Source organism: Myotis nattereri, assembly GCF_964212035.1.
Source record: "Myotis nattereri genome assembly, chromosome: 4".
NCBI classification, from domain to species: Eukaryota; Metazoa; Chordata; class Mammalia; order Chiroptera; family Vespertilionidae; genus Myotis; species Myotis nattereri.
Window position 1 is genome coordinate 100,610,043 of NC_138079.1, and position 11,679 is coordinate 100,621,721.

At 57.9% G+C, this 11,679-nt stretch overlaps 1 protein-coding gene across 1 annotated transcript; it reads right to left on the reverse strand.

Annotated features, from left to right (window-relative positions):
* Window positions 1-797: 797 nt before the first annotated feature.
* MMP25 (matrix metallopeptidase 25) lies at window positions 798-11,267 on the reverse strand (the record flags this gene model as incomplete). Its single annotated transcript, XM_081089268.1, has 10 exons — window positions 798-1,084; window positions 1,227-1,484; window positions 1,552-1,704; window positions 2,688-2,770; window positions 2,937-3,021; window positions 3,107-3,283; window positions 8,672-8,964; window positions 9,059-9,197; window positions 10,645-10,777; window positions 11,154-11,267. The coding sequence occupies 10 exons, from the start codon at window positions 11,265-11,267 to the stop codon at window positions 798-800; spliced, it is 1,722 nt and encodes a 573-aa protein (XP_080945394.1).
* Window positions 11,268-11,679: the final 412 nt, after the last annotated feature.

The window sequence follows — 11,679 nt, forward strand, 5'->3', positions numbered from 1 at the left end:
TCAGCCAGGAGTGCTGAGGAAGCAGAGGCCCCAGGTGAAGAGGCCGCTCAGTCTGCTGTCTGTGGCCAGCACTGAACCGACAGGAGCCAGGGAGTTCTCCTCGAGGGAACGCAGACGGCGGGGTGGAGGCAGAAAGAGGTTTTTAACGACGGGGAGGGTGTCCTACTGAATGGGACAATTCTGGATTCAGGGCGGTGACCAGCAAGGAGGTCCGGGGGCCAGATTGTGGACGGTCACCCTTGTGGTCATTGGTGTCACCCAGAACGGGCAGCACCGGTGCCCAGGGGTGGTCTCAGGACTGGGTCCCAGTTCCCCACCCATGTGGTGTTGACTGGGACCTGGTGGAAGAAAAACAGGGTGAGACACTTCTGGAAAAGGGGGGGGGGGGCGGGACGTGCTGGGGCTCAGTCTCCCGATCAGGCCTGTCCTCTAAAGACCCATGCACCTGAGCCGCTGTTGCCAGGCAGGGCTTGCGCTGCACGGAGTCTGCAGGCTGTGTTCTGAGAAAAGCCAGCCATTCCGGGAAATGCACAGTCCTGGGGGGGCCAAAGCAGGTGGAGCCGGGTTTGGGGGAGGGGGGGTTGGGCACTTCCTGTGTTCGGTCCAGGGCCAGCCTTCGTGTCCCACCCACCCCACCCCTACCCCCAAGGCTTAGCTCCACCCACCTTGTTGAGCCCGCCCAGGGAGCAGAGGATGGGGCGGGGCAGCGATCACCACCCCCGACAGGCCATCACCGCCCCCTACTGCACAGGCCGGTGGTGGGAGAACCGGCCCCGCCGTGGAGCGGCCTGACCCCCTCAGCGGGAGGTGATGTCCCCCCCCAGCAGGGCCAGAAGGAGCAGCAGGAGGGTCACCGACGACGAAGACGAGGACAACCGCCCGGCGGCCTGGTTGATCTCGCAATGACAATTGCAGGGTTCGGGCTTGAGAGTCGCTTTGGGGGGTCTGGGGTAGCGAGGGCCAGCGCTGGCGGCCGGGCAGTCCAGCCACTGGGGGCCCATGGGCTGCGGCGAGTCCGGATCGGCCTTGACGCTGCCCTTGGGAAAGCGCCAGTAGTGGGCGCCCTTGAAGAAGTAGGTGGCACCTGCAAGGCGGGCGGAGAGCTGCAGGGCTGGTGCCGGCTGCCCCCGCCCCGTCCACCCGAGGACTCCTCGGCACCCCCAGGACGACCTCCAGCCCCAACCCCAGGGCCAGCAGCTGGCCCGCCGGGGCGCGGGCTCTCCTACCGTCGTTGCTGACAGCGACATCGTCGGGGCTGGGAGGCGCCCCCTCCCAGAGACTCAGGTCGCGCGGGTAGCCAGGGTCCGGGCGCGCGGCCGCCTCGTCGTACCGCCAGTAGCGGTGGCCCCGGACCAGGTAGGTCTTCCCGTTCAGCGGCCAAGAGAACGCGGCGTCCACCTCCTCCCCTGCGGGCAGCCCCAGCTCGGCCAGCGGCCGCGCGCCGCCCTCTAGCTGCCGGTCCCGGAACACCCAGAACTGCGGGCCTGCGGGAGGGAGCCCTCTGAGCACCTGCTCCCACGCCCCGCCCGTCCCCGGGGGCGCCCCACTCACCACTGAAGAGTAGGATTCGGCCGTCTCGGTGCCGGGTGTAGGCAGCCTGGACGACATTCACCTGCGGGGGCAGCCCCTCCCAGAAGCGGTGGAGCCTGGCAGGCCGGGGGGACACCAGCTGTCCTGAGGGCTGGAGGCGCCAGAACCAGGGGCCTGTGGGAGAAGGGATGGGCCTGGAGCATGAGGTGGCAAGTGGTCTTGTCCCCCAGGGTGTGTGGCTGGGACTTAGTGCTGGGTGGAAGGTCCATCTGGAAATCAAAGGGCCCAATGGCTCTCAACCTTGGCTGCACATTAGAATCACCTGGGAATCTCTTTAAAATCCTGATTTCTGGGCCTCATCCTCCGGAAATTCTGTTTCTTTGTTACTAATGTTGTGACCCCACCCCATAACAAAGAAACAGAATTTTCAGAGGAGGAGGCCCAGAAATCAGGATTTTAAAGAGATTCCCAGGTGATTCTAATGTGCAGCCAAGGTTGGGAACCACTGCTCTAGGGTGACCAGATGGCCCAGGACTTGCCTTCTACCTCCACCCCCACTTTGTTTGTTTGTGTTTCAAATACAAGCAAAAGTTTATATAGAAAGTCACACAGGTAGAAGTGAGCCCTGGGATAAGTGAGCCAGCTGAGCTGGGTGGGCTCAGGAGGCAAGTTACAGAGGGAAAAGTAGGGCTTAGGACAGTGATGGCGAACCTTTTGAGCTTGGCGTGTCAGCATTTTGAAAAACCCTAACAACTCTGGTGCCGTGTCACATATAGAAATGTTTTGATATTTGCAACCATAGTAAAACAAAGACATATTTTTGATATTTATTTTATATATTTACATGCCATTTAACAAAGAAAAATCAACCAAAAAAATGAGTTCGCGTGTCATAGGTTCGCCATCACTGGCTTAGGAGAAAAAGCAAGGATATAGCCTGGGGGAGGTAGGGGCGGAGAGGTTCAGGTGAGCTTCAAAGAGTGTGAGCTGGGGAAAGTAAGGGATTGGGGAAGGGCCGTCACTGGTGTGCTCCACAGAGAGCCACTCCCACCCAGCTTGAAAGTCCACATCCTGGGAAACCCCACACGCCTGGTGGGTCACCCTAAGTGGGTAGGAAACCAAATCTACGGGGCCGGGGAAGACCCGGAGTGACTCACCTTTAAAGAAGAAGGTTTCCCCACGGATGTTGGCGATAGCATCAAAATTGCCATCACATCGATCAGGGACAGGAAGGGAGGGGCTGAGGAGGAAAGGAGAGGTGAGGAGAAAGGGGTCAGGGCTCCTCCTCTCTGTACTTCACCTTGAGGACAGCCTATGGGGCAGGGACTCTTACCAAGCCCTCTCACCAAAGAGGACTCCACGGGTAGGAAGCTCCCCCAAGATGGCAAAGCTGGAGGAGGACTTACCTGCCTGGGGGCAGGGCAGGGGGCGGGGGAGGAGGAGCCAGGGGTTTCATTGTGGGCTCATCATATGGGGTTCTGGGTCCTTTCCCTGTAGAGAGAGTCAGAGAGACCTGTGTTCCCCGACCCTGCCGCAGAGGCCACATGGGGAGCACCCCACACACAACTCCCTGTACCGTAGAGCTGCTGCAGGCCTTCACGGTCATCCTGGGACAGGCGGTACTTGGTGGGCTCCCCGACAGGACCCTGGTAGAAGGGCCTCATGATGGAGTCAGGCGCAGAGGAGTGGCCCAGGCCCAGTGCGTGGCCAAACTCATGAACTGCCACCGCAAACAGGTCTGTCCCCTCACCATCTGGGGAGGAAGGGAGACTGGGCTGGAGCTGGAGCAGCCAGGAAAGGGGCAGCGAGGAAGCCCCTGGGAGCGGAGCCTGCTGGCACAGGAACAGCCAGGAGACCCTCAGAGGTGCTCACAGCGTCCTCTTCCCCAAAGCCTCCCCGAGCCACCTCATCCTTCTGTATGAGTTTACTTATTCAGCAAATATTTTTGCTTGGCAGTGCTAGACACCGGGATACTGGGCTCAAATGACCCATAGAACAGGTGAGGGAATGGGCAGGAGGAGTCAGCCTGGCCCAAGGAAGGCCAGCTTACACTGATGGAGGCCTGCCCACAGAAACATGGGGGAGGGGAAGCAGGAGCCCGGGGTGCACACAGTTCTCTCAAGGCAGCCCCAGCCCTTGCAGTTTCCCCCTCCCAGCTCCAACCAGTGGTCTGAGGTCCCCACCCCTCGACACCCTTCCCACTCCCACCCGCGAGGAATGCTGCTCAATCACCTTGGCCTCTGCTCCCAAGACCCTCAGAATCCCACTCCCACCCCCATGGTTCTTCCACCTCCCCTCCTCCCATCTCTGTGGGCCTTCCCCATCTCTCCCTCCCACAGCCTCCACCACTCCCCACCTCCCTGGGGTCCTGGCCTCTCCTCCCCACCACTGCAGCCTTCATCCATCTCCTCAGAACCCGCAGCCTCAGCATGCACTCTCTGACCGCAGTCTGCTGGCCTGGGTGCCCAGCCTCGCTCCCAGCCTCTCTGAGCACGAAGGCCTCTTCCTTGGGGACCCCGCCCAGGCGCCAGGAGCAAGCCTCTTTACGTTCCCAGCTGCTGGCCAGATCTCAGCTCCTCATCCATCCACAAGCTTCCCGCGGGCTCCTGCTAAGCAGGTGAGAGGCCGGAAGAGACAGAGACAGTAAGAGGGGTGAGCAGCCCCCGGGAGGCATAGATTCCCCACCCCCCCCAGGTTGATCTGCTTCCTGGGCATCTCGAACTGGCATCGGCAGTGTTGAACATGAGTGAACTGGGCATGGCCTCAGAACTGAGAAGCAATTTTCTCTCCGCTCCTGAAGACCACTAACTGGGGTCTAAGAGTGAAATGTGTAAATCATAAGAGGAGCAACAAACACTGCCCTCATTTGCTTCCCACAGAACCTCGACCTCCAACCACATTTACAGGCCAGGAGGCCGAGGCGCTGAGAGGTGAGGTTCACTGACAGCTGAAACCGAGGCCGAGGCCTCTGGCTGGGCTGTCCTGCTCTCAGCAGTGACTGCGGATGGTCTGTCCACACTCGTATGTGCTGATGAGTCCCTATGTCCTATGTTGCCTGTGGGTTTCTGATCGCTCTGGGTCCTTTTTCTGAGAAACGAGGAAGTTGGGTGGTTTTTTGTTGTTTTTGTTGTTGTTGTCCTCACAGGAGGATATTTTTTCCATTGTTTTTCAGAGAGAGTGGAAAGGAGGGAGGGAGGGATGGAAGGATGGAGGAAGAGAGGGAGGGAGGGATGGAGAGGGAGAGAGAGAGAGAGAGAGAGAGAGAGAGAGAGAGAGAGAAACATCGATGTCCATCAGCTGGTTGCCTCCCCCACTTGCCCTACTGGGTGAACCCCGAAACCTAGGTATGTCCCCTTGACTGGGAATCCATGCTTGAGCCAACACTCTAACCACTTAGCAACACTGGCCAGGGCCAGTTAGGTGTCTTAATCAGGTAGCTCTCTTTCATCTTTCACCACACCCGCCCCTCCTCTGTCTAGCTTCTCCTTTGGCCACACCCCTTCCTTGCATTCTTCTCATGCTCTGCAGCTGGGGGAAATTACCCAACTGTGCAGATCAGCCCCAGATTAGACTATGGGGGTCCTCAACACCTCCTCTTAAACTTGCCCTGGTCCTTGGCTCGAAGCTGCTTTGCTCTCGGCCTCAGTTCCAAGCCCACAGCCCCTCAAGTTACCACCCAGGTCCAGCCCCCAAGTCTTAGATGACAAGTGCTGACAAACGCATTTCCTATTTCAAGACAGGCCATCCTTTGTAATTTGTAATTTCCTGTGTACCCAGAACAGGTAGCTTCATCTCCCCCATGCTCACCTCCTGCCCTGCCCTGTTCAAGGAGCCTGCCTTGCTCAACTCCTCTAGGACAAGAACAATGCCCCACCCATTCGTCCACGCCTGCACCCTTCCATGCTTCCATCTGTCTGTTTATCCGTCCATCCACCAACCCTTTCTTTCTAGGAACTCACTCGGCATCCCCGAGTGCTCAAGACTCCCGCATCCTAAGACATTCCCTGGACCGGTCAGTCCACTGCCTCGGCTCCTCTCACGCCTACCCCTGCTGTGGTCTGGATTCTTCCCCCACCCACCACGCCTACAGGCACTAAGGTCACTCCATCCCCAGATGACCAATCCAAGCCCATGTCAGTCACGGGACTGGTGTGCCATGCTGACCACTTCCTTTCTCACTCTTGTTCTTGATCACCTTTCGGCCTGTTCTTTCTTTATTTCGCTGATTCTTCCCCCCTTGATGCCTTCCCCTTTACGATGGGGCTCTCCACAGCTCGATATTCGACCTTCACATTCCACACTCTCCTCCTCACCAACCCCCCAGTACCTCTGACTCTTAAATCGGAGGAAGGGGCAGGTCAGGTAGCAGCTGGCAATGAACAGAGCGCTGCTCTGTGTCAGGCCTCATGCAGAGCGCTGGAGGTGAATTACTCATTCAATCCGTAAGTCCACGCTACCAGCAGGTAATATAATTCCCATTTCTCAGCGCAAAAACTAATCACACTGAAGTCAAGTAACTTATACACATAGCAAACAGGATCCCAGCCTTGAGTTCTGCTTCAAGCTTGCAATCTTTTGTTGTTGTTGTGTTTTGTTTTTGAGAGGAAGAGAGAGAGAGAGGCAAGGAGAGAGAGAGAGAGAGGCAAGGAGAGAGAGAGAGAGAGAGAGAGAGAGAGAGAGAGAGAGAGATATTGATAGGCTGCCTCCTGCATGCCTCCTACTGGGGATTGAGCCTGAAACCCAGGCATATGCCTTGGGAATCAAACCTACAACCTTTCAGTGCAGGGGATGACACCCAACCCACTGAACCACACAGGCCAGCGCAAGCTTATGTTCTTAAATGCTGTGTTACACAGTCTCACTATTGTGGCTGCTAGCTGTACCTGGCCCAAATCCTCTCTGAGCCTGTGTGCCTATTCCCTGGCTGCCCCCTTCCTCAGAAAATGGCTCTCTCTCCCTCCCAGGCCCAGCAGGTCACAATGGCTGATTGATGCAGGACTAGGAGAGCTGGGCACTTCGTCTCCAGGGAGGACCAATCCTGTGACACCATTTGTGCTCCAGAGCTCCGAGTGGGGTCAGGCTCCTCTGGAGCCCAGACCACATCCTTGCTCAGCTTCTCTCCCGTCTTCTCCTGCTTCCCTTTCCCCTGAGAACGTACCCCTGAGAAACTGCTTGCATAAGAAATTACATCGTGAGCTCCAATTCTGGGGAACCTGACCTAAGTCAGAGGAGTCCAAGCTCTAGAGCAACATACTGAACCACCAATGCACTAGTTGCACTGACTGCCCATAAGCACTGCAGACACACACCCCACCTAAACTCACCCCTACCTTCCCCCAGCCTGCTTCTCCTGCTCCCACACTTCCCACCTGCATTAACAGGACTGTCCTCCAGGGGCCAGCACCCCAACCTCCTATACCCTTTGCCCCCAGGATCCAGTCAGACCCCAACCTTTGCCCATCCTGATTAAACTTCCCTCAGAGCCGCCCGCCCACTGCCCTCCATTCACACCCCCCCCATCTCCCACCACCATCTCTCACAGTGACTCTGCAGCAAGTTTCTGCCGTCCTGCCCTCTTGCCCTGCTCCGCAGCCAGTGGCATTTCTAGAATGCAAAACCTTCCACATCTATTGCCTTCAGAATCCTACAGTTCAGATTCCTCCCCGTGCTCTCCAAGGCCCTTTGTGTGGCATAAAACCTTCCATCCATCCTCCATGGTCTCTCTCCTGACACTGTATTTTTTGCCTTCCAGTCCCAAATGTCCTAGGCCAGTGGTCAGCAAACCGCGGCTCTTTGGCCCCTTAAGTGTGGCTCTTCCACAAGATACCACCCGCGCTCGTACAATGCAATTGAAACTTCGTGGCCCATGCGCAGAAGTCGGTTTTCGGCCTGGGCGAGTCTATTTTGAAGAAGTGGCGTTAGAAGAAGTGGGGGGTGGACATATAGAGAGGATGAACGAAAGGAGATAGACGAAACAAGTATACAAGACGAGTGTGGATGGGAGAGTTGGAAGGGGTCGACCTCGGCGAATGTACCTCAATCAGATTGAGGACGTTTTTAGCAAAGGCCAGCTTAGGAGTCCCCTAATTAAGTTAATAACAATGTACCTACCTATATAGTTTAAGTTTAAAAACTTTGGCTCTCCAAAGAAATTTCAATCGTGGTACTGTTGATATCTGGCTCTGTTGACTGATGAGTTTGCCGGCCACTGTCCCAGGCCATTTCTCACCCCAGTGCTCTCATGCTTACCACCCTGACTACCCAGCTAGCCATTGGCTTGTGCTTCCGTATTGTGCCTCACCCCCGCCCTGTATACTCCAGGAGAGCAGGGCCTTGTGTGCTACCTGGCACTCAGTGTGTGTGTGTGTGTGTGTGTGTGTGTGTGTGAGAGAGAGAGAGAGAGAGAGAGAGAGAGAGAGAGAGAGAGAGGAGAACACAGAATCACTGCTTCCAGGAAGTCCCCTGCAGCCAAAAGCCTCAGATCAGTCCTTTCTCTGAGCACCGCAGGCTTGAGGACTTCCCTGTTGTAACTCCCTGTAGTTGTGTCATGATGTGTAGCAACTGCCACTTACTCTTCTGACTCAGCTGCTGCACAGAACTGCGTTTTCGCCTTTTTAAGCTCTCAGCCCCAGCTCGGAGCTGGGCATCTAACAGGCCTCTTTGATGGGCCATTTTCTATGTCAGAGTGGCCAGACTGTGGCGCCCAGTTGCTTGGTCAAATGCCAGCCTGGATGTTGCTATGGAGGTTATTCTGTAGATGTCATTTTAAGTAAAGCAGGTAACTCTCGGTGCTGTGGGTGGGCCTCACCTCATCAGTTGAAGGGCTTAAGAGCAAAAACTGGGCTTTCCCAGAAGAAGAATTCTGCCTTCAGACTGCCGCATAGAAAGCCTGCTTGGCTGTCCAGCCGGCTGGCTGGCCCTACAGATTTTGGACTCAAAATTGCCACATCAATTCTCACCTGAACTTCCAGCCTGCCTTACCGATTTTGGACTTGCCAGTCCCACAATTCCGTGCACCAATTCCTTAAAATAAATCATGCCCTGATACAGCCTCCATCGATAAATGTACTTTAAACCTAATTCTTAAGGACAGACAGACAGACCTGGGGAGAGGACTGCTCAGAAGAAGGAACATTTGTACCTTTTGACCCAAAAGTCCAGATTTCCTCATCGTCGAAGTGAGTGTCCCCGGAGATGGGATGTTCCCCGGGGAAGAAGGCGTGGGCGAGGGTCCCCCCTTGCCCGTCGAAAGGGTAACTGTCCTGGTGGTAGGCCCGGACAAAGTCGATGAGGATGTCAGCCTCCGGTGGGCCCTGAGAACCCACCTCCCGGAACTTGAGGCCTGACTCAGTACCCCAGGCTGCCAAGGCATGGTGCATGAGGGTCCGCACAGTCTCCTGGCTCAGTGCAGAGCTCCGGGGGAAGGAGTGTACCCTGGGGAAAGAGGAGTGGGGGGTGAGGATAGCCTGGCACACAGAGACTAGGGCCCAGCAGGCCAGCCCAGGGTGGGGTAGGCACCAGGACCTACCTCCACGTCAGGGTTCGCTTCTTCCAAATACCGCCGCTCAGGGCATAGCGCCGGCGCCGCCGCCTAACCAGCTCTGCCACCCCCAGCACGTCCGGCAGAGAGCAGCGGGGCTTGTGCATGGTGGCCATCGTCGCTGGGTCTGTGGGACAGGTTGGGGGAGCGGGATCAGCAGAAGGACAACCTGCCCTCCCGAATCATGGTACCAGCTAACTGTCCACATGGGGAAACAGGTTCAGGGAGATGAAGAACTTGCCCCCGCTTGGATTTGAACCCAGACAGTCTGACTGTAAGCCAGCTCATCCACACCAGCACCTGGCCCTGGAGGGCGTGGCTGCCTCCAGGGGGTGCTCAGAGCTCAGGCAGGGAGCTTCCCTGAGCCCTGGCAATTGGGCTCAAGGAAGGAGCCCTGGGGGTGCTGTGCAAACTCCCCTCTCTGAGGCTGGGAACCCCTAGGAGGGTGCCCACACCCCACACCCCACAGCAGAGGTCCAAGACCCTATCGTGATAAAGTCCGGAGTCCCCATGCCGGTTGGGTCTCTGGTTTCCTGTGACTAACCACCCCCTCCTGGGTTAGAGCTGCCTGGAATCCCCTTTTCCAGCTGAGCTCAATTCCCAGCAGCCTCCTCCTCCTCAGCAGAAGGTCAAACCTCACCTCGATGGTTGAGGTCACAATGTGTGATTGAGCCCATGTAGATGCCAAGCAGGGCAGGGGAAGACCCTGCCTTCCCTCGCAGCCAGCCAGGAACCCACCAGTTCTCTCTTCTTCCCCATTTAACCCAACAGATGAGCTGCTCAGCTCTCCCTCCAAAGTGTGCACTCTGGCTTCAACCACTTCTCATCACACCTCCCACCATCAGCCCTGGCCTGGACCCTGCATGACCTCCCCGCTCCCCACCCACCACTCTCCATCGGCAACCAAAGGAAATGTAAAACTGCAAAACAGACCAGGTTGTCCTCCTCCTTCAGACCCTTCCGTGGTTTCTTACTGTGCTTCCGAATCCAACCCAAACGCCTTTCAAGCCTCCTCCCACCAGGCATTTGCTTAGCTCCTTACTCCTCTCTCATCACAGCTGCACAGCCTGTGCCTGCCACAGGGCCTTTGCACTGGCCTGGTACACTCTTCTCCCGCATCTTCCCATGGCGGGCTCCTCCTCGTTGTGTCCTATGCGTTCTCTGTGTTATAGGAATTCCTCTCGACTCATATGACACCTTTCAGAGGACCCTGACCTGACCAGACCAGCCCCTGAATGCAATTAGCATTTTATTTTCTTCAAAACACCACTATCTGAAATGATTTTGCATATTTCTGGTTCTGATCTCTTAGAATGTATCTGTCTCTAGAAGTTTAGCTCTACGAGAGCAGGGACTTATCTACTTTGTTCACTGCTGTAGGAGCGGAGCCTGAAGTGGCCTCTCATGTAAGAGATTCTCAATGCATATGCATTGAAGGAGAATGCTTGGGAATTCCTTGGGTTAGGACCTGAGATCAGCATTGTCATACCCCCCATGATTCAGTGCGTGCTGCGGTTTAAGAACAGCTGGGTAACGGCCAGGCTGGGTGCGGAGGCAGGGCTGGGGACACCTACCCAGGAGGCCGGTCTCAGGCAGCCCAGCAAACCTCTGCATCACCTTGATGGCGTCCCGGAGCTTTTCAGGGCTCCGCAGCTGGGCCTGGGCTGGGTCGGGCGGTGGCAGGTAGCCATAGCGGGTCAGCCAGTCCTGGGCCGGAGAAGTGAGCAGGTGAATCGGGAGGGCGGCAGCGATGGGACCTGCCTCCCCACCGCCTTCTGAAAGCCTCACCTCTCACCAATTAGGAACCCAGGGCTCCCCTCTCCCGGACCTGCCCTCCAGCCCTGGGTTTGCAGTCTTCATCTAGAGCCGAGTCCGGGTCCCCACCTCCCCGCCCCCCGCCCATTCCAATCTTCAAATCCCGGTCGCAAACCTGGCGTTTCCAACAATCCGGTTCCCAGCCCCCAGCCCCAGCCAGTCACTCCGTGGACGTTTGAATCAGCCCCCAGCCTGAACTAGGCGTCCGGCACCAGCTTCCCTCTGCCCGCGCCCCTGCAGATCCCAGAGGCCGGGGGACCCCACTCACCAAGCCCAGGCTCACGTCCTGCGCCGCGGGCTCCGGGGCGAGCGCGGGCAGCGGCGGCGGCCGGAGCAGCACCAGGAGCAGCACCAGGAGCAGCAGCACCGGGAGCCGGAGCATCGCGCGCTCCTGCCCGGGCAACGCGGGGCTCCAGGGGGCGTCGGGGGAGGAGACCGGAGAGGCTAGGGTGGGGCACCCGGTGCTGGGTAGGAGGGCCGGGCGGGAGGACTGGGGGCCGCACAGGGGTCAGGGGCCCGGGGCAGCACGGAGCAGGGGCGTGTGGCGTCCAGCGGAGGGTCCAGGGGCGCTGGGTCTGCTGCGACGGCTTCGAGGGGTCCCGGCCGGTCCTGTGCCGGCGCCGCACGGCACTGGCGGCCCCTCCCTCGGAGAGGGGGGGCGGGGGGGCGGGCGCACCCCGATAAGCGGTGAGGGTGCGGCCGGGAAATGGCCCAATTTGCGGACCTCCAGCGAGAAGGGGCGGGCCAGGTGGTGACCCGGTCCCCGGCCCGGACCTAGTGACCCTCCTTCGAGC